The sequence below is a fragment of the Girardinichthys multiradiatus genome, chromosome 21, assembly GCF_021462225.1.
Source record: "Girardinichthys multiradiatus isolate DD_20200921_A chromosome 21, DD_fGirMul_XY1, whole genome shotgun sequence".
NCBI classification, from domain to species: Eukaryota; Metazoa; Chordata; class Actinopteri; order Cyprinodontiformes; family Goodeidae; genus Girardinichthys; species Girardinichthys multiradiatus.
Window position 1 is genome coordinate 30,405,904 of NC_061813.1, and position 22,190 is coordinate 30,428,093.

Genomic DNA, 22,190 nt, shown 5'->3' on the forward strand with positions numbered 1-22,190 from the left:
GTGATCCTACCAGGCTTAATGCGGTGATGAGCAGAAGTAGAAAGGTGCCTCGTGCCTGCAGCGGTTTGCTGCTTTAACCTTCAACAGGGAGGTGTGATGGAAAGCACCTGTTGTCTTCAGACTTCAGACTGTGCTTTGCCTTCGGTGCTGCTGCTGGTTAAACTTGTTTTTTCTTGGCTCCTCAGGGCTTGTTTTTACGCATGGCATCAGTTATGGAAAATCCTTTTACCTCAACCACAACCCTCCACTCATCTCTTTAAGCTTTCTTGGCTTTCACCTCAAAACCAAAATATATAAATATATATCAATGAGGGCTCTGTAAAAATAAACAGCCTGATTGTTTGGCAACACTTAGAGCTTCAGTCGTCCTGTATGATGTTTGAAATTACATTATCCGATACTGACGAAAAATGACATAACTTCCTTTGTTTTTCATCCGTTAATTTTATTTTATTGCTAAATCAGTTTTTCCCCCATTAAAGGCTTTATTTGCAGAAATGTTCTTGCTTTTGTAGTTTTTAGGCTTGTCATTTAATTCCTAAAATATTATGCACCTTTATGGCTTTACAGGAGTTATTTTCTTTTACGGCATAAAGGCAAACGTCTAATCCCCAAACTAAATTAATGTTTGTAAAAACATTCCGTTTTATTTGTCCTTAATGTCCTAAACATTCTCTGCTTTAATATTAAAACATAGGTTGAACTTTGGACAGGTAGGAAAGTCTTCTGTTACAGCTTAATGTCTACTCTTGTAAGAGTGTGAAAAGTGTAGAAGCCTTTTCTCAGCCAGCTGACAAATCCGTGTGCAGCCACAGGTGGGGGGCCTACAATGTTACTCTAAAACATCTAAAAGATGAGCCCCTGCAGCCCTTCTTCTGAGATTTCGTTAAAATGACTGAAGGTACAATTTGATGGAAAGGTTTATCGGTGTTAAATCTGTTGTGTGTTACGTCCTTTGCATACCTTGACACCAGGACCGGCCCAAGACTAGACCGCAGACTGTTTCTATACCTATAGTTCATTTCCTTTGCCCCATTTTGGTCCAAATCAGCTCATGAGTTTGTTAACTTGTAACTCTTTTCGGTGGATTGGTTTCTTTTCACACAGAAAACTCCTAGCAAACCAAAAACCCGTCACTTTGAACCAGGTGAGAACGTTCTGGCTGTTTGTTGGTCGGATACTGAATGATTTTGAGAAGATGTTCTGAAAGTCGCATTGGGCTTTATGCTTATCAATTGTTTATCATACTGCATCCCATAATGCAACGCGTACCTGGCTAGAGGAAGACGTTTGGCTCAAGCATGCAGTGTTTACCTGGTAGATGTGTTGGATTGAGATGGGCTGATATTCACACCATGAAGGAACCGCTTTAGAGTTCGTTCAGAACCACACCGAGACCAGCTCCTCCAAACGGTCTTGTTTGTTTGGGTCCACACCCCAGTACAATTGCTGTGTTCACGGTTGTAAATAGAACCAGGGTGTTTTAAACACATTAAACACCTAAAGCATAAAAACACCCTTAAAGTTGAAAATCTAGTTTGGATGTTAATAATTCTTTTTCATACTTATGTATTTCTCGATTGGCCTTCAGTTTCTAGAAAAGGTAGACCGTTTGAGCATGTTTAAACTTCTGCAGCTCAGCTAGGAACCGTATTTTCCTCTCAACCTTGGTGTGGCATGTAAAACCTGCTCTTGGTAAATAACAGCACAGTTGCATGGGTCATGGGAATCATTTTTTTCCACGCTCTGTCTCATGCCTGAATCTCTGGAATCATCTGACATGTAAGTAAAGGAGGAACAAAATAATTTCCTGTTCAGGCAGAAAGTTCACATTATCGTGTTCTGGTTGATTTTTATGAATTTAATGTCTGCATGATCGTTATTACACCACAGCTGGTGAAAATGTGGGTAGAACATACAGAAGAACTACAAAGCTGGTTAGCATCATATGTATATATGCCATTTCTTGTTTTATGTTGTTCATTTAAGGCTTTTTTATGTTGAGCATAAACAGAAAAAAGTATTTGCATGAAAAATGTGAAGCTCCAGGTGAAGAAATGTGCTCTGATCTCCTTGCACTTTCACTGCATCTGTCTCCATCTCGGATGGAAACCTACTCTATGAAATGTCGTCTTGAGAGGTTTATCATGTAGCATCAGGTGACTTTTGACCCCTGCCTTTTCCCGTTGGAAGGCTACACTGCAGGATCTTTGCGTACCTGCCCAGCTGCCATGGCAACACTTTCTCTGCCATGAGGCGTCTACATTGAGATCCCCCCCGTATCATAGCATCCTACCGGCAGGACTGAGTGGGAAAAAAACAGATCTCTTGTCATGCATGTGATCCGAGTCACAGCACAGCATGGAGTCGAGTGTAACTGATTAAAGCGCATGGCTGTTGTTTTCCACTTATAGCTCATTTTTGAGATGACTGATCATATGACGTTAGGAATGCTTTGTAGGATTAGAGCTCCCTCTAGTGTTTGAGTAAAAGCTACACATGAAATTGCTTCTTCACAATTGTCAAAAAGTGCTGGTCATCTCATCCCTTCCCTGTTTCCTACCTTGTTTTGCACTTTTTTTATGTACAGAATTGAGCTGTATGCTGTGGGATGATTTATACCAACCACATTTTCTTTCATATGTTTATGCAAAACAAATCAGCACTCCGACTTTAGATAATATTTAAATTCAATTAGTTGCAATGTTTCTGCAGGGTCATAAAGCCACAAGAACTCTTAAATTTATCATCTTAATTTCTAGGCCTTGAAAATACCTTAAATATATTCAATGCTGTGTCTTAGATATGATGCAGGGTAGCAAGAGGCCTTGTCTGAATGAATTTATCATCGTTAATTCACCAAACATTTCCTTGAAGATGTGCAAAGGAAATTCACACATGAAACTAGCTTATTGTTTTAGAGCGCTGAGTGTTTTTGTCTGCGTCTTCATCATAGGAGAGTGTAAATCCAACGTTTGACTTTAAAAACTGACAGCTGTCACTTCTTTTAAGCGTTTTTCTTCTCCAAACGTATCAGTGAAAGGGTTTTATTGGCTTATTTACATATTTATTGGTTTTTCTTTTGCAGCCAGAGGCTTCTGCAGCCTCTTCGCTTTACGGTCACCAGCACCGAGAGGAGGAGGATGAGGGCGACCTGAACAAAGCTCTGGGGGTTCAGCGTTTTCAGCATATTCTTCGCCCTGCTGCCTCTGTACCCGACGAGCTGCTTTACTCCTACCATGAGGAGGACATTGAATGTAAGAACAAAGAGGCTTCACTCTACCTTTGTTTCTTCTGCATCCACCAATAATACATTTTAATACTGCGCACCCTCAATAATTATCATCAACCCTGGGAAGGTTTTCTAAAAGAACCTTAAAATGAATTTATTTTTAATTGCAGCACCATATATCTCAGACTGAAACCTTTAATTTAACCTTTAATTTGAGTTATTTTGTCAGGAGTTAGAATCCCATGTTAAAATCAGTGGGTACCCCTAACGTGTCCTTTAAGAATAAATGTAAATGAAGGATTGATCTATTTAATGCTTCTTTAACCACACGCAGTGAGAATGATTATACGGCATCTTGGGGTCACAAAGACACCATAAAAACCATGAGACGCTATCTTTATGCCAACTGGTTGTTTGGTAGGGATGCCAGGAGTGCTTTAGTGAGATTACACATCATAATTATTCCGATTTTGAGTTGTTTCACACAAAACCCTGCTGAAGTGTTTTGACAAAAAGGATGAATATGTGCTGAAGCTTCGTGTCTACTGAGTACAGTAGATGATCTGTGATGCTGTGGGCCCGTTTCTCATCCCTGGGATCATCGTCAGTGCATGGCATCATGGACACTTTGAAATATCAGGACATTTATGATATAAATATCATGGAGTTGGGGCTTTCAGCAAAATAATGATCCAAGACATGGCCAGATAAACACAGAAATGGTTCATCCTGGCGTGGCGCTGATGGTGTAAGGGTTAAGCGCGCGACCATAGACAGAGGCTACAGTCCTCGAAGCGGCCGTCCCGGGTTCGAGTCCCGGGCCCGGCGACATTTGCCGAATGTCTCCCCATCTCTCTACCCCTCTTTCCTGTCTGCCTAGTGTCAAAAAAATAAAGGCCACTAGTGCCGAAAAAATATCTTTAAAAAAAGAAATGGTTCATCCAGCGACAGAATCAATGTTTTTCCATGGCCATGTCAATTCCTGGACCGGAACCCTGTAGAACGCTGGGAGGTAGCCTGGACAGAAGAGAGGAGCACAGTCTCTGGATGATTGGAGTCTGCAGAGAGGAACTGTCAGAGATCCCTCTGACTGTATGCTTTTTTTTCCCCTCACTGAACCAATGTGGCAGAGTCAAAGGTTGTATTTTTCTAAATGCCTCAGTGTGAGATTATGCTGTGTATCGGGTGTGTCATTACGTGTAGTCAGCGCTGTAATTTTTTCCTTTTTTCCCTGTTTTTATTTTTATTTTTTCTCAGACCACCGTCACTACTCTCGTCACATCCACCGGCCTCTGTCCAAACTTCCGACTGAGGGGAGAAGAAAAAAAGGCAGCAAGAAAAGGAAAAAGAGCAAGGATCATAAAGGCAGCCGTGCGCCCTCTAGTGGTCCTATAGAGGAGGGGGAAGATGAGGAAGAGGAAGAAGAAGAGGAGGAGAGCATAGAGGCAAATTCTGCTCAATCAGAGTCAGAGAAACCAAGAGATGTGGAGGTATTGCCCATTAAGGAAGAAAGACTGCAGAGCTGTACAAGTTTAACCCGGTTATTGATGATGATTATGATCATATTCTTTATTTACCAACTTGCAAATACCTTTTCATCATATCCTTGATTACCTGGTAGAACCTTTCCAAACCCCACTTTGTTTACTAATAAACAGTCATATATTTTATTACCACTGATGCAGATGAACAGGGCAAATTTTATATTTATAAGACAGACTTTATATTTTGGGGTTTCATGTGATTCTAAACAAAACAAATCCAGGTCGGATCTGTGCAGAAGGCTGGCAGAATAACATTTGTGAACCAGGTCTTATCAGTGTTAGTCTGTTGCCTTTTGTTTGGCAGGTGAGCATAAAGTAGCAGAGATGCAATGGTCTGCTTATGCAGAAATTTCCACAAAACCAGAAGACATGCAGATGATTCGGTGTTTCCAAACCTTCACAGCCTTAACTTTGGTATCATCAATTGGATCTAATGCGCTATTATGAATCTTTACAGATTAGGAAGAAACTTGTGTAGACATTTGCAAATTAACTCCAAAAATGGTGCCTATTGGCTTTTCTTTCGCCAAATAATAAGTTATAAAAGGAAAGACAATTTAAAATATCTGATTCAATTTGAAGACTTCAGTTGTTCAGGCTTATTAGATTTAAAAGGTGTGGCTTTTATGCTTATTTTTTATTTATTTAAGCTGTAGCTCAAATTCATTTTAAACCTGAAATCTCTTTCTTGATGTGCTGATATGAAGGATTTGTGCACATTGTTCCCCGTGGTTCTTTGTCAGCTAACGCTGGCACTGAAATCTAATGAGTGGAGGCTCCTTAAGCCAAGCCAGCTTTTATTCATGCAGCAAGAAGAGACCCAAGTATTTTACCTGAAAGGAATAAAAATGAATAAAGCATAAGGAAAAAAATAAATGATGTGCCACATGGGCACAAGTGGAAAACAATATAAAAGCAACATCTAATTCTGGGAGGAAGCAAAGGAGAAGTGGTTTTAAATGAAAAGGCCTGCTGGTTTGTACTGGCAGTGGGTTTTATAATTTAGCCTGACTCCCCCCACCCTGAGCTTTCCTCTGTGTCCCCAGCATGTCCAGGAACAGATAAAGGCTTCAGACGTTTGTCAAGAAGGCTCTTGTTTTGTCACTATTTGAAATCACAAGTTCATGTGGTGAACTGATCTCTCACTCTCTTCGCTTCCTCTAGTTTTTCTTGTCGGATGAAGACCAAGTTTCCAGATGGAGCAACTCGACCCGAGAGCTGAACATCGTCCCTCAGTCTGCTGCGAGAGCAGAAGCCGAAGATGTATCTACCACTGAGTGAGTGCCGTTTTATTTCCTGATTAAAAGACCAACTGCTCTGGTTTATAATCAAATACTACCTGCTGGGATTATTTAAATGCCCATTTTATCATATCAGTGAAACCTTCTGGCAGAGCTCTCCCAGGTTAACGCCTGCTTTAGACTCTGAGGTACTCTCTGTACGTTACCATGACTCAGGCATCCAGTGGGCCTGCTGGGCATCATCTGATGGGCCAGAGTAATCCTGTTCTCATAGGTTCATACATCACTGTCTCTATAAATGACTGCTCACCCACGCAGCTCCAGGCTCCTCCTCATGACACAGACTTTTCCAATTGTTGAGGTTTTATTCGGAGCCCGGATTACGCTGCATAAAGCTTTCGTCTAGTTGGCTGGAGAGCAACCTAATCGTAGATTTAAGTTGTTTTTATTAAATATGCATATTTTAGAAGAAAAGTAGACAGTTTGTGAGCAACCCAGATTTATCTTGGAGAAGTAACTTCAAGTCGGTGAGTGATGTTTTTGCTTAGCAGGATTATTTATATATGAAACAAATGAAGATATAAAGGTTGAAGGTTAAGGCTTATTATGAAATACCACTAAAACATCTCAAAAGTCCACATTTTCCTCCTGTTTCCTGCAATAAACCCGAATCAACCAGCTCTCCGAGCCCCACTTCCCACTCGGCTTCACCTGAAAACCCGCCTCTGACTCGGGTCTCCTCCGCCAGCCGCAGCTACGACCTGCAGGAGCGCCGCCGAACAGGCAACATGACTGGTGCGGAGCAAGCCAAGTACCAGCGCATCCCCACGGACGAGAGCGAAGCCATGACGCTGGCCTCCGCTGACCTGGATGGGATCAAAAGTGAGTGACTAATCAGTCCCCAGTTTCTGCAGCTACTTTACTGGGATGATTTTTTTAATCTATTCTTAAAACTCCAGCAACTAGAAGAGAGGTTTCTGCTGCAATATAACCTACCTTTTCTGGTGTTGTGAGCTATTTTGTTAAATGTATTGCGCACCAATATAATGTAATATATTTATACTTTAGATATGTATAATTTAGCTGCATGTTAATCAGGTTTATAAGTTAAAACAAATTGAAAAAGTTTCTGTTTTCTTGGCATTACTTTTACTAGGACATATTTGCAGGTCTTTATTGAATTATTTTACTTTTTCAGGGTGGGTAAATGCTACAAATAATTTCCTCATCATACGCATTCAAAACCAGTGTTATTTATGCTTGCGCTAGGGAGCATAAATAACACTGGGTCACTACTGTGGCTACAAAACATGATATTGTTTCAACTCTCCGCCTCACTCTCCAACACCTTGACTTCTGCCTCGGGGAACTTGCCTTTGTTTGCTTTTTTCTTCATGGTTCCCATTGTTAACCATGAAATAACACTGATCAGGTGACTCATTTAAATACACGTTAACATTCATGAGGTGCTTTCCATTGGCGATTTATGGTTGAATGTGGGCATGTAGAGGAAATAACATGGTGGAACTTTGCACACAGACATTGAGGTGTAGCAGTGATTTATAAAGGAGAAATTGCTTGCTGGTGTGTAAGCGCATGGTTTATAAGTCTGGATTTTTAATTTTGGTGTACACTGTTTTCGGCTTTTGGGCGTACGTACACTTTTAGTATAGATCCTGCTCAATGTTTTATAAATGAGACCCCAGATCTTCCACTGAGCCAATCAGAAACAAATGTTTAGGCTACATGGGGCTCCATGATGTCAGAGAGCCAATAAAGTTGGAGGAAGTCTGAGATTAGCCAATCAGAAGTCATTCTCTGTGTTGTCCCAGAATTACACAGATTTCAGATCTAAGAAAAATATTTTCCGTTTTAACTGGAGTACTGTCTGCTATATGTTTGCTTAATCATTCAAGGTGTTTTTTGTGGCACTAATGGCCTTTATTTTTATTTTTCCAAAGTAAGCAGACAGGAAGTGGGATGGAGAGAGAGGAAAGACGTGTAGCATAGGTCTCCGGGGTCGTGACTCGAATCTGGGACAGCTACATTGAGGACTGAGGCCTGCATATGTGGACCTCGTGCTCTACCGCTATACCACGCCCCATTTAATGGTGTTTTAAATGCCTGTAATAAGTTCACAGGATAATATGTTCAGAATATCGACATGATAAACACTCAGCATCGAATCCTGCTGTCATAAATTATGAATTATTTTAATTAAAAAGGAATAAAATGGTTAACTTTCATGATTTATTTTGAGGCTATATACAAACAGATGGCGCAGGAAATAATCATTGAGAAACTAACCTAATCTTTGGAGAAATATGCTGTAAGGGTTTTACCCAAATAATAAAATGTAACTGGTTACTGGAGAGAGTAAAAGAGCAGAAGGATCTGGAGAGAAGTGTTGATAGATTTTTCCCCTAGTAGGACCTAAACTGTGATTTAAAATCGACAACTTAAGAAAAACAAGATAAAAAATAATAGAGGGAGGTTAAATCCAATCGGATCTAATTTGAGTTATGTGGAAAGATTACACAAGTTGGAAAAAAAAAAAAGGCAGAGTTAACCCAAAGCACGTCATTTTATTTTGTTTTTGGAACTTTTTTCAGAAACGCAACTTCAAGTAAAAATTATTCTGATAAGAGAATTGAATCCTTACAGATGTAAGAGGAACCTAGAAATGCTCCAAAGATGAATGTTTTAGTTGACTGTATATTAAGTCCACTAAAACACTAAACCTAAAACGGCTACAGAGGATTACATTTTAACCAAAGCTAAATAACATGTTAGCCTAAATACTTACTAATCAACTGCTAAACTTCACATCATTGGAGATAAAAAGATCAAAGCTGAATGGTTGAACAGTAAGGATATTTTGGTTTATTAAAAGGTTAAAATAAAAGTTATCCAGGCTACTTATGCAACAGCAAAACACTCATACCTTTATTAGTGGCAGATCTTAGTAACCCTTGACCCTGCATAAAATACTTTCTTTCCCAAGCTTTAGTATCTTCTGACCAGTATTTGTGCATCATCGCGTGAGCTTTTTAATACCTGGGACTGAGTGTTGAAATCAATGCCGCGCATGGGCCCCACTGTCCTGTGACATTGCCGGCCCCTAGCTCAGCGCGGGCCTCCGTTAAGGGGCCGAGGTGATTTACATCAAGTAGCCGACCCCCTTAGCAGAAAGCCACGACGAATTAGAAAGTTCAGCGGGCAGGCCTTCGTTATTAAATTAGGCGTTCCTGCTGTCAGCTGAGGCCCTCAGGATTTAAGCCTGATCCAACATGGTGGCTAATGGTGAGCCCTAGTTTCTGACCTCTGGTCATTACACAGTGAAACAAGGGGGAGTGTTAAGTTGACGTGAAAGCCAAATTAAGAGTGCGGGTTTTATAATTAGCCCTTTTTGAGGCTTTGTGACGACAAGCTGAGCGTGCAAACCGCTTCATTCTATGTTCTTCATTATTTCTTCTTTTATCTGCTTCCCGCCACCATAAATCGTCCTGGGAAAGAGACTTTGTCTCTGGCTGCTGCTCAACAACAGGAATTATTTCATCACTGTCCCTCAGCTTCTGTTCAACTCGAGCAAATTAACACCTCTTCTCGCTGATGCATGCTGATGTGGGGCGCTCATCAGGATTTTCAGTTTTTTTTTTTTACTTTGATGTAACCTGCAGAGATCATGGAGCAACTTCTGGATAAAACCTGAAGACTGTGGAGGTGAGTCTGGTCCGAACGCTGCAGCAGATGACGTTTTTTTTTTTTTGTCCTTCAAAGGATACTTATGACCCAGCGCGTTGATGTCGAACTTTGTTTATTACGTTATTCAAAGTTCACATCCTGGTAAGTCGACTTTGTTATAAAACGATCCACTTGGAAAATTCACTTGCTCGTGTGTGGCTGCATTTGCAGCAATGTTTTCTTTCAATGATTGCTCCAAGTGAAATGCGTCAGCAGTAATTATTTGTCAGCAGATCTGCTGATCTTTGAACTCCCGACAGTACAGCTTCTGAGATTTTCCGTGCATCTCTCCTTTCTCTACATCCTTTTCAATGCCTGGTGCGCTGCCAGCATGAGTAACTCTGCTCCCTGCTGAGGGACTGTAGAAACAAAAGCCCAGGAGGCATCTGACCTGGTTGGCAGAGATTTGATGTAAAGGTGCAAGGTTGGTGGACAGCTGCAGCGGCTAGCGAGGATGCTTAAAGAGTCACATGTTCTGTCTTTTTCTGGTGACAAAAAAAGTTTTCTGGACTCATCTGTTAACTCATGCTTTTTTTTTTTTTTCTGCCAGGTCATCGATTCGAAGATGTTCCCGGCGTGCGAAGACACCTCGTCAGAAAGAGCACCAAGGGGCAGATGGTGCACATTGGCAAAGACCACAAAGAGCCGACGACTCGCAGCAGAAAGCAGGACCGCACCCCACACGAGGTGAGTTTATACCGGACCCTTCTGGTCCTTCTACATTCAAATGGACCAGCAGACGTTTTCCCAAAGTTGGACGAAGCTTTTCCTCCTTTTCAGCCTCATCGGTGCCCAAATAAAATAAAAATCCATAAGCAATAATCAACATCGTTAAAAAAACATTTTTGGGTTTTCTTTTTTCCACAATTTTTGGAAAGAGTAAAACCGCCGTTTGTTGGATGTTTGAAATGTTTTCTTTTTTTTACGTACATTTTATTTTAACTTTAAATATCTCTGTGGATTCAGGGTAAGATTTTGTTTTATGTGTAATTTTTCAACTTTCTCTGTAAAAAATATTAAGTTAAAAGACCTTTTTTTTTTTTAGGAATTTGTTTTTTTTGCTAAGCTAAAGATGAGGGGATACATATTACCTGATAATAGAAAATAAATAATCGGGAAAAAAGAATATAAGAAATGTCTCAAAGAAGGAAACTGGTTGATCTTTTTATAATCAGTGAAATCTTTTAAAAGTGGATAATTTTCTGATCTGTAATTTAAAGGATTTCTTATTTATCTTATTTAATCTGACAATTGATTTCTTCTCATTAAAAAAAAAAAGTCTTCATTAGCTTCTGAATTATTTTATCAGCAATTTTGCTGAAATAACCTGAATTTGTTATTCTTTCTTGCTAACGTATTTACCTGCAGGGATACTGTACAGAACCATTCAATAAATTAGACTATTGTTGAAAAGTTAATCCATATAATGATTTACTGAGCAAAGTTACTGACATAAATTAACTGCACACAAACGGAGCCTTTATTTCTGTTGATTATAAGGATTTTCTGCTTACAGTTAATGAGAACACAACATTTAGCATTTGAATATTACATCAGGCCGATTAAAAAACCCTTTTTATTACAAAAATGTGGACTTTTTGAAAGATATGTTTTATAGCTGCTTAAAGGTTATTTTCAATAAAACCTATTCTAGTTTAATGAATATGACTGCATGTGAAAGTTTAAAAATAAATCATTTAAGCATGTATAAAGCTGCTGAGAAAGTTTAATGAAAATAAATACTTGCTCCTTAATATTAAAAATTAAGTTTTAAAACATAACTTGATGTTTAAATTAGTTTGTAAAAGGTTATATTTGTTTTCTTGCTTCCTGTCTCAAAAGTGTCTGTATATTTTGGCGATGGTTTTCCTATCTCTCCGGCTCAGGTTTAGTTCTGCTCTGTCTCTTTTGTGAAAGGGACAGGGAGGGAAAGAGATGATTAAAAATGAATGAATGAGTTCTTGCCTTTCACGCACCGAAAGAAGAAAGAGAGGCTCATGGGTAACCAGATACTGGAAGAAAAAAAAAAAAAAGAGGGATCTATGTTTTATTAACACGGACACACGTTCTCGTGCGCGGCTCCGAACGCCCAGCAGCCCGTGTTCACATCTGTTCCCGTCATGTGTGCATGATGGGAATTAGCCGGGATGTCTTTAAAAGTGAGGGTCCAGATTGCGCTCCGTTAGGTCGGCTCACTCTTTTGAGTCTTCTCCTGCACCGTTTCACTCCTCCAGCCTTTACCGGTGGTTCTGTACCGCTCCGCCTCACGGCCTGAAGGCATCCTGCTGAACATGGACTCCGGTCAACTGGCCCGGTACCAGAAGGTGAGGCTGGGTGACTGGCCAGAGTCACGTTTGACCCGTGTAGAGTGGTGTGATAGGCATGCAGCGGCTGCAGAGGACTGATTAAAGAGCTGTTATTTTCTGGTGGGGTTTACAGACTGGACTGATACTGATACTGACCAGCATGGTGTTCATCTAACCTCCTAACAAACACTGGGCCTCAGCAAACTTGTTAAGGACTTTTTAGGCGTTTAACATGCATGTTTTTAAAATATGTGCTTGTAGTGAAGAAAGCTTCACAAGTTGTTGCTTCATACGGTTGTGAGCACCTGAAGTAACATTTTAAGTCATTTAATACATTTTAGAGCATTTCTGAAATTGCTAAATCACAATTTCCAGTTTTTGAGTTTTACTGTTAAACTCATGTTGGAGATTAGGTTGTAAAATGAGAGCGATTGAGTGAGTTGTCTGCTTGTTTTTCTTTGAAGCATCCTTTGTGCTGGTTGGTCTTAACCTCCAAATCAAATATGGACCATTTCTTCTCTTGGCTGAATGTTTGGGCCATGTTTGGTTTTGTGTGGTCATTATTGCATGAAAACTGTTTCAGTTAGAAGTTTACATGCAGGCATCGGGCCATTTGTGTCATTTAATTATAGGCTTTTAATTAATTATTTGAACTGTTCTTTCATTGCAGCGGACTCGTACAGTGACACAGAATATAGATGATTTAAAAAACTGGTGCACAGGTTGGCATATAAATTCTGGCTTAAATGTGTACATACAGCCCCACTAATACTTAGGTAAGCATCTCTAAGCAGTTGTTCCACAACCACATGCTTTATGTAGCCATCAACAACCTTCTGGCATGTACCCCCGCTGAATATTTCACCATTCTCCACAACAGAAATATTGAGTTCATAGATCTGCAATTGGATTGAAGTCGGTTCTCATTGAAGGCCATTCTAGAAGGCTTATATTAGCTTAGTTTAGACATTCCAAAACCATTTTAGGAGCAGACCGCCTAGTTTGTCTCCATTTTCAGCTATCAGAATAAATTGTCACCCTCGGATCAACAATCCAGGAACCACCAAGACTCAATCCTATTGTAAACTGGAAAATGCTGGATCACCCGTGTCTATCTTGAACTCGGTTTAAAATCAACATAGACTGAGAGGTTACAAACTGAGAAAGAAGCCTATGCTGTAAAATCAACACCTACAAGCTCGAAAGAATTTTCCACCTGCTCTCATAGACGAGCCAAATGGTTTCTACCACCAGCGGAGACGAAGGTTGATGTTTTTTTTGTTTTTTTTTTTGGCCTTAACGACAACAAGAATATTGTCTATGTGAGGCTTTCAAACAAAAGATTACTATTCCAACTGTCAGGCATGGTGGTGGCAGCACCATGCTGAGGCTCTGTTACATGGACAGTGCTACCGATACATTGCACATAGTGGATGGAATAATAAAGGAAGACTTGTAGTTATAGTTGAAATGTGTCTGTTCCATGAGGAAAGAGATCTCCAACACATGACTGGTTTTGGAATGGATTAAGCAGGCTAACCTTAAACTAAAATGGTTTCGACCTCAATAATAACGACTGGGTCCATGCCAGGAAGCCAACCAATTAAACAAAAGCGGCATTTTTTTTTAGCAACCTGCTAAATAATTCAATATTTGCATTTGGTATACATTTAAACCTGTATGTACAATTTTGATCCGGTGTGGGTTAGAGAAAATCCAGAAATTGAAACTAAATCCACTCAATTTGTTTTGAAAAACTGAGGAAGAGTAAATAATCACAAGCCCAATTTAATATGTTGCATCCATGCTGCTGCTGAGTGTAAACGTCTACCTGTTCCATGTTCACGCACCTTAAACCTTTGTTCTTGTGACGTCGCCTCCAGGTGTTTGTGGAGCTGAACGAGCTGACTATGGACAAGAACCAGGAGATGCAGTGGAAGGAGACGGCTCGATGGATCAAGTTTGAGGAGGATGTGGAGGAGGAGACGGACCGCTGGGGGAAGCCTCACGTTGCTTCTCTGTCTTTTCGCAGCTTACTGGAGCTCAGACGGACCATCTCCCACGGTAACACAGCAACTAAGTCTAAGGTCGTATTATTTTATACCTGTAAGGATTGAAATACTAAAATATTTAACTTTGTATGCGTGTTTACAGGTGCGGTTCTGCTGGACCTGGACCAGAAGACCCTACCGGGCATCTCCCACCAGGTGGTGGAGCAGATGATCATTTCTGATCAGATCAAAGCGGAGGACCGATCCAACGTCCTGAGAGCTCTGCTGCTTAAACACAGGTGGAAAGATGAAAGGAACATTTCTATTATTTTATCAATGATACCCGCATTGTTACACTATTTAAAAAATCTAATCTAATTAGTGCCAGCTATTGTATACGAAAACCTCTGTCACAACTGTTGGTGCCACTGCTGATAATACAACGCCCTGTTGCCAGTAGGACAGCATTTGCTCTTTAACAATTCACCAGGTTGGAGCACCCAGAGGGAACGTTGACCATTCTTTCAAAACAGGCTCTCCAGCTCGGACAGTCTCCTGGTCCTCTCTTGTGCTCTTTTCTCTTCCACTCAACCCACAGATTTTCTAAAGGTTTTAGGTCTGGGGACAGAAATGAGCCATGGAAAAACATTCTTTTGTGTGTGTGTGTGTGTGTGTGTGTGTGTGTGGGCTGTGAATCCATTTCTATGGTGATTTGGCCATTTAAGACCCAGTGACGACCTGTTATTAGTTTTCTAAACAGAGGCCAGCAAAGTTTTTATTTAAAATGTTCGGGTTTTTTAAGAACTCAAGAGAAAAAGACGAAAAATAGGCCCACAGCATGACAGATCCTCCACAGTACTGGTGTTTCCACATTTTCATCTTTTGTTTAAAGAAAAACCCCGATAATTTTGTTGCTGAAAGCAACATTTGAAAGTCCAAGTAGAGTTTAGCACCGGTCACTTTTTACGTTTGTGATGGAAGCGGAGAAAATACTTCCCTGGCTTCAGTACCACACAACTGGTTGGCAAATGGCTCGCGTGCTGCGCTTTGGACACCCATGGTTGAAACTCACTGCCATGTTACCAATACTTGCACATAATATCTACTGTTTCATGTGTCCTGAAAAAGTATTTTCCCTCTCTGCTGCACACTTCCTGCTAGTAGATGGCTTCATGCTTGGTCTCTACCTCTCTTCCTCTTGCTCAACCTCTCTCTCCCTTTTCCTGCCATCCAAAGTCACCCGAGCGATGAAAAGGAGCACGTTAGCCATTTCCCCAGAAACATCTCAGCAGCCAGCCTCGGCAGCCTTTTAGCACACCACCACACTGCTAACCACAACCACCAGCTGGAGCCGTCTGTGACCGACCCCCTCATGGGCGCCGTCATCTCCGGGCTGGACGGCGAAACTCGGATCGACATGGACAGGAATGAGCTACAGGTACATCTGAGTTCAAGCTGGGTGATGGCTTCTCTCTCTCGCTCATTTTCTTCATCATCCATGTTGCTATGGTTGCTGCAGAAGGAACCGACTCTGGGACCTGGAATGCATCGATCCAAGTCCAAACATGAGCTGAAGTTGCTGGAGAAGATTCCAGAAAATGCTGAGGCCACCGTGGTTCTTGTCGGTGAGTTATTGAGGTTGAAACAAATAATGAACTTTTACTTTAAACACAATGCATGTTCTGTTCCACCTTTATCTTTCTTTGCCTTTTTTATCCTCTGTTGTGTTTTTCCAGGTTGTGTCGACTTCCTGGAACAGCCTACAATGGCATTTGTGAGGCTCCAGGAGGCAGTGGAGCTCGAGTCCGTTCTGGAAGTACCTGTGCCTGTCAGGTTCCTCTTTGTTCTGCTTGGACCACCAACCACCAGCATGGACTACCATCAGATTGGACGATCAATCTCCACCCTCATGTCTGACAAGGTAAGCAGGAAAACAAAAATGCTGAACAACTATTGACCCTAAAGGACAAGTACGAAATTGATCTTTTCTTTTTATTGGTGAACTTGTGCATATTTCTTCTGCCATCAGCAATTTCATGAGGCTGCTTACCTGGCAGACGACAGGCAGGACCTGCTGAATGCCATCAACAGCTTCTTGGACTGCAGTATTGTTCTGCCACCGTCAGAGATGGGAGATGACGAGCTCCTGCGCTCTGTTGCGCGCTTTCAGAGAGAGATGCTCCGTAAGAGGGAAGAACAGGAACAAGTGAAACTGTTGGGTAATGAGCCTAAAAGCCTTGAAGAGAAAAGTAAGATTCTCAGAGGGGAAAGAAGATTCTCTTTTGATGTTACTGTATAACAACTTGAATATTTTTCATCACCTAGAAGCTCTCCTCAAACCTTCACAAAAGTCAGACGACCCCTTGGAGCGCACGGGCCGCCCCTTTGGAGGGCTTATAAGAGACATTCAACGTCGATACCCAAAGTACCTCAGCGACTTCAAGGACGCCCTGGACAGCCAGTGCATGGCTGCCGTTATCTTCATCTACTTCGCGGCTCTCTCTCCAGCAATCACATTTGGAGGTCTGCTAGGTAAGGATGTGAACTGGATGTCTCCAGTTTTACCACTTCTTTTACAGGATATAAAAACGTCAGGGTTCTGTGATGTAGAAAATAACGCCGTGATAAATCCTTTCAAAACCTTTTCCACCTTTTTATATTATGAAATTGTCATTACAATTTAAATGAAACGTGGGTTTTTTGGGGGGGGAAACATGCATATGACGACTGTAAAAACTTAGTACTAGAGCTGGAAGGCAGAAGTTGTTTTTTTTAAACAAAGAAAGCCTCCAGATCTGGCTAAAATTCCCTAAAACCTTCGGGCAGTGCGTTACAATCTGATTAAACAAAGGTTGAATATTTTGGTTGCAAGTCCAAAAGGCTTGTTTGGCATAAAAATAACTTTTCCATCACTCAAACACCCACAGGGTAACACATTTAACAGTTCGCTATATAGATGAAGAGGGATTTCCTTTTACATCATCAGTGATTCTGAGCATGAAAATCAACAAAAGAATGATTTTGCCAGAAGAAAATTAAGATTTAGCAAGGGTCTAGCCAAAACCTCAAACCAAATCAGATACATTAGAGTTGGAAAATGTTCGGATAAGAAAGACACATGCACTTTTTATATCTGAATTTATTCATGTTTCAGGAATTAAAGTAAAATAGCTGTTGCTGATGAGCTGTGTATATCTGTTCCCAGGTGAGAAGACAGACGGGCTGATTGGGGTTTCTGAGCTGATTGTCTCGACAGCCGTTCATGGTGTCCTGTTCTGCTTACTCGGAGCCCAGCCGCTGCTGATCGTGGGCTTTTCTGGCCCTATTCTGGTCTTCGAGGAAGCCTTTTTTAGTGTACGTTTTTAATCAGTTGACAAATTTTAAAGGAATTACATGTTTTCAGAATGCAGGTCTAGATTATTTTCCATAAATTAACTGACCTGACAGAGCTCAATTTGCTAAAGTGCTCGGTTAACGCTAGCAAGCGTACTTTGTTTCGATAATAAAGCTCGTAATGTTGTAACCATTAATGTTTCCGGCGCGTCCTGAGAATCTATGATCTCACCACAGAGCACATAAATAAATTTGGACTATCATGATGTCCTCCCCTATGCGCACGAACACGGGTTTCTTCCCAGAAATCACAGATTGCTGGGAAGAAAGATGAGCTGTAAGATTAGGCTGCTTGTATTTTTAGGTCCTGTTTGTACAATTAGGGCTCATCTGTATAAAGACTGTAATGTGCATTAGGGCTGAATGGGAAATTAAAGGACACGAGGGGTTTTCCCTGATGACGTATTATACTGTTAAAAAGTGACAGAAAATAGATGACGCAAAATGTTTTAATGGTGTCGAGGGCAGTGGAGTCTAAAAGAACTAAGAGTTCCCGTGTCACTTCTCAGGTCATTAGTCCTTCTGAAAACTGTTAGTGCTGTAAAGGGCTCTAAAATTAGAACTGAAGCTTTTAAAGACAGTATGGTTCCTAAATAAAATGTTTGTTATTCAGCGCTTGATTTGTTTGGCCTGCGATGATGTGAAATATTTCTTACTGTTCTGTGTCCCCACAGTTCTGCAAAGCAAACGACATGGAGTACCTGACGGGCCGCGTCTGGATCGGCTTTTGGCTCGTCGTCATTGTGATCATTATGGTGGCCTTCGAAGGCAGCTTTCTGGTGCGCTTCGTCTCCCGCTTCACCCAGGAGATCTTCTCCTTCCTCATCTCCCTCATCTTCATCTGCGAGACCTTCATCAAGCTGGGCAGGGTACGCCTGAGACTCCAAACAACTCGTCCCGATTACAAAATGTTTCTGTTGGCGTGCTGCAGATTTGCGTAATAGATGTTAAACCGACCTGACTAATCTTTGGACGTCATTCAAAACATGGGGTCAAAACGAGTATGTTTTCCTAACAAGAGCTCCTGAAATCTTTAGTGACTGATTTACTTTGAAAGATTAATGGGCTGGAGGTTTAATTATTTTCCAGGCTTATGATTTGGGATGATTTGGATATTTTTAGAGCTCTATGGCTTACGTTTGAAAGATGTTGACCATGAGGTTTCCTGAGATGTGAGTAATAATGTGATGTTTTTCACGCTGGGTGTTTAATTGACGTTCTACAGGTTTAACACAAGACTTTTGTGTTCAGATATTTAAGGAGCACCCGCTGAAACGCTGCTCCATAAACGGCACTACAGAAGGAGACGTGTCTCCAGAAAACATCATGGTGATCCAGAACAACAGCACCCAGATGGTCACGGTCACCGGGGAGCCCAACACCGCGCTGCTCTCTCTGGTCCTGATGGCCGGAACGTTTTTCATCGCTTTTTACCTGCGCAAGTTCAAGAACAGCGCCCTTTTCCCCGGGAGGGTGAGAATTTTAGGGCTTTTTATACGGTGAAAGTAATCAACCGCAGTTCAACTGTATTCTTATCTCAACCTTTAGGTAGAGGTTGGAAAAAAACCCAAAAACAAATCAAGTCGATATTTTCAACAATTAAAGCTTTAAACCCCCAGAGATCATTTTGAAACTCTGGATAAGTCTGGATTTTCTGTAGTCCACACAGGGTGAAACCCAGAAAGGTTGTAATATAATCCAGCTAATATTTAGCTCAACTTGCATCTGTAAGATTCTTGTCTTATTCCAGCTGGATATTTGACCACTCTTCTACACAATTTAAACCTGGTTCATATATTTTCAAGAAGGTTGAGTTCTGGACCATCTTAATTTCAGCCTGCTTCACCCGTTCCAGAACCGGTTAAGATGTGTCATTTACCTGTTGTACGCCAAGCTCTGTTTCGAGGTGAAGAAGGAAGAATTTAGAGGTTGTCCACCTCAATTATTCCACCCACTGTGTTTAATGCACCCGTATCACTTGATAGCTCCTCAGTATGATGCTACCACCACTGTGCTTAGACAGTTGGTCCAGTTTTATTAAATTTGAGCCTTGGTGGTTCCTAAGTTGTTCCTGAACATCCTTTCCAGTTTCCTTTCATCTGAGGGTGACTGTTTTTGGTCAGGTTCAAACATTGTCAGATTTCATCAGAACAAATAATCCCAAACCTGCATCATAACCGCCTTAGGAACAGGTAATGCTGGCTAACGTCAAGGTTCTCAACTATCCCAACTGGTATGACCCAGCCCAATGAAAACTAAAGGAACTGATTTTTTTAAAATTTAGTTTAGTTAATGTAGTAGTTTAGAGCATTGCTCTAAACGTTTCATTTATATTTGAGAGCACTACCTCGTGTTGTTTAAAGAAGTTTGTATTGTTTCAAAGGTATTGTTCAGTGGTTTTCAATAAAATACGATTGGAACATCGAAGGTGTATTGTGACCTTATAACACCTGACAGTGTCGATGTAAAAAAATATCTGTATCGGCCAAAATCGGAATCGACAGATCAAGCTCTTTAAAGATCTTTGATTGGCCAGAAAACTGCAATCGGTGCACCCCTACTACAATAGTTTGTATGCGGTCCAACTTGGAGCTAAGGTCATCTAACCAAATATTAGTGGAGGTGCGTGTATTAATTAGCGGGTTCTTGTGAACTCAGAGATTTTTCATAATAAAGTTTAACTTGTGCATCCAGTTTTTGTTTTTAAAACTCACTTAAAGCTGTTGTACAATTATCCCAACCTGGAGGGGAAAATGTGCTATTAAAAATCATAACAATGCAAAGTGTTTAGGTGTATGTGTGGTTTAACCAGACGATTTTGTGTTGAATAACATGTTTTATTTTCATGTTATAATGCATCAACATGAACTAATTATGCTATTTTGTTATTATTATTATAATTTAGCTCTGCTGAGAACTGTGAAGGTGTAATGAGAAGTAGGGTGATAGTTTATCATAACAATAAATAAATAAATTCTTATTCCATTAGCATTAACACAGTCTGGAGGGATGAACTGTGAGGAAATGGTAATTGGTTAGTGTTTCTACCTCTTCGTTTCCAACCAGCCTGCATTTTGTTTTCTAGTTTCGCAGGATGATCGGAGACTTCGGAGTTCCTATTGCAATCCTCGTCATGGTTCTGGTGGACTACAGCATAGAAGACACATACACACAGGTTGGTGCCAGTGGATCCCTCGTTCCCTCAGAGCCGTTTATCTGAAAAGCAGCCGTGCTGAGGTGCGGTCTTTGTTCTCTGTCCAGAAACTGAGCGTCCCCAGCGGCTTTTCTGTGACGAGTCCCGACAAACGAGGCTGGATCATCAACCCTCTGGGCTCAGACGGTGAATTTCCCATCTGGATGATGTTCGCCTGCTGTTTGCCCGCTCTGCTGGTGTTCATCCTCATCTTCATGGAGACTCAGATCACCACGTGGGTAACACTGCGGACAATGTTCGCAGATTTTTTTTATTTTTTATTCTTGCTGGTAAATCATCAACTAAAACTGTTACTAAATGGACGGGAAGCTGATGTGATGCTGAAAAACTCAAGGACACACTGACTCAGGGGAGTTAGAATGTGGGCATCATTCCTTCCTTCTGTCTGTTTCCTTAAGTCCTTATATCCTTCTTACCTTATGTCTTTCCTTTCTTCCTTGTGTCCTTACTTACTACTTTGCTCATTCCTGTTCTTCCCTCTTTTTTTGTTGTGCCCTTACTTCTCCCCCTTGTCTTTCCTTTTTTCCATCTTTTACTCCACCTTTGTGTCCTACCTCAACTGCTTCCTTGTGTCCTTCCTTCCTTTTCCTTTTATCTTTCCTTTTCCTTTATTCCATCAGTCCTTCTTGTCTTTCCATTTCTTTCTTTCTTTCCTTCCTTCCTTCCATGTTCCATATTTAAAACCAGCCTGCTGCACAAATATTTGCCACAAATTAATAAAATTAATATTGACATGTACGTAACTTTTAAATAATGTGTAGGAACCCTGGGATATTCTGTTTTATTCAAATATCGCGTTTTGGCCAAACATCGCTATGCTGGTCTCATTTGTTCACAGGACATTGATCCTATAACTCTCTTTCATGGCAGCCCTTCAAAATAAAACACTTTTGTTCCCTAAAATCTTACATGGAGGCAGGTAAGCAGGCAAAGAGCCCGTCTCCAGTCTGGAGAGAGATGCTGTAAATTCTGTTTAACAAGAACGATCCAAAAATCATCCTGGGAGAGATGAATAAGGGAACTTTAATTCAGAGTTATTTAGGAAATGCAAACATTACCAATAAAATAATCACCTGAGCTGTATTCTTGATGTATTATAAGCATCTGTTTGCTTCTGTTTAATATTGTGCAGCCTAAAGTACTTCAATGAAAGAAATTAAAGATGACAAAGCAAAGATTGTTTGCAGCAGTAGATATTCTCTAGATAAGTCAAAGTGGAAAAAAACTAACTCAGCTGTGTGTTTATTTGACCTCCCGCAGGCTCATTGTCAGCAAGAAGGAGCGGATGCTGGTGAAGGGTTCTGGTTTCCACCTGGACCTCCTGTTGATCGTGGTTCTCGGCGGCACCTCAGCTCTGTTCGGCCTCCCGTGGATGCCCGCCGCCACCGTTCGCTCTGTGACCCACGTCAACGCCCTCACGGTCATGAGCAAAGCCGTCGCCCCCGGAGACAAGCCTCGCATCCAGGAGGTGAAGGAGCAGAGGGTTACTGGGCTCCTGGTTGCTGTTATGGTTGGTGAGTTTTGG

The 22,190-nt window shown here is 41.1% G+C and overlaps 1 protein-coding gene across 5 annotated transcripts in view; it reads left to right on the forward strand.

Moving 5' to 3' along the window:
• The window catches only part of slc4a2b (solute carrier family 4 member 2b), a 62,559-nt gene that overhangs the window by 36,878 nt on the left and 3,491 nt on the right, over positions 1 to 22,190 (forward strand). For all 5 annotated transcript variants that reach the window (XR_007035709.1, XR_007035710.1, XR_007035708.1 and 2 more), the window contains 18 exons: positions 3,089 to 3,257; positions 4,490 to 4,722; positions 5,941 to 6,053; positions 6,697 to 6,899; positions 10,312 to 10,448; positions 13,951 to 14,131; positions 14,222 to 14,357; positions 15,295 to 15,496; positions 15,578 to 15,683; positions 15,795 to 15,979; positions 16,088 to 16,307; positions 16,384 to 16,590; positions 17,264 to 17,412; positions 18,126 to 18,320; positions 18,703 to 18,924; positions 20,537 to 20,626; positions 20,713 to 20,879; positions 21,926 to 22,179. Coding sequence is in view for 1 of the 5 variants with exons in the window: in XM_047349449.1 (XP_047205405.1) it covers positions 3,089 to 3,257; positions 4,490 to 4,722; positions 5,941 to 6,053; positions 6,697 to 6,899; positions 10,312 to 10,448; positions 13,951 to 14,131; positions 14,222 to 14,357; positions 15,295 to 15,496; positions 15,578 to 15,683; positions 15,795 to 15,979; positions 16,088 to 16,307; positions 16,384 to 16,590; positions 17,264 to 17,412; positions 18,126 to 18,320; positions 18,703 to 18,924; positions 20,537 to 20,626; positions 20,713 to 20,879; positions 21,926 to 22,179 (3,169 nt within the window). In the remaining 4 variants the exon portion in view is untranslated. The remainder of the gene's footprint in view (positions 1 to 3,088; positions 3,258 to 4,489; positions 4,723 to 5,940; positions 6,054 to 6,696; positions 6,900 to 10,311; positions 10,449 to 13,950; positions 14,132 to 14,221; positions 14,358 to 15,294; positions 15,497 to 15,577; positions 15,684 to 15,794; positions 15,980 to 16,087; positions 16,308 to 16,383; positions 16,591 to 17,263; positions 17,413 to 18,125; positions 18,321 to 18,702; positions 18,925 to 20,536; positions 20,627 to 20,712; positions 20,880 to 21,925; positions 22,180 to 22,190) is intronic.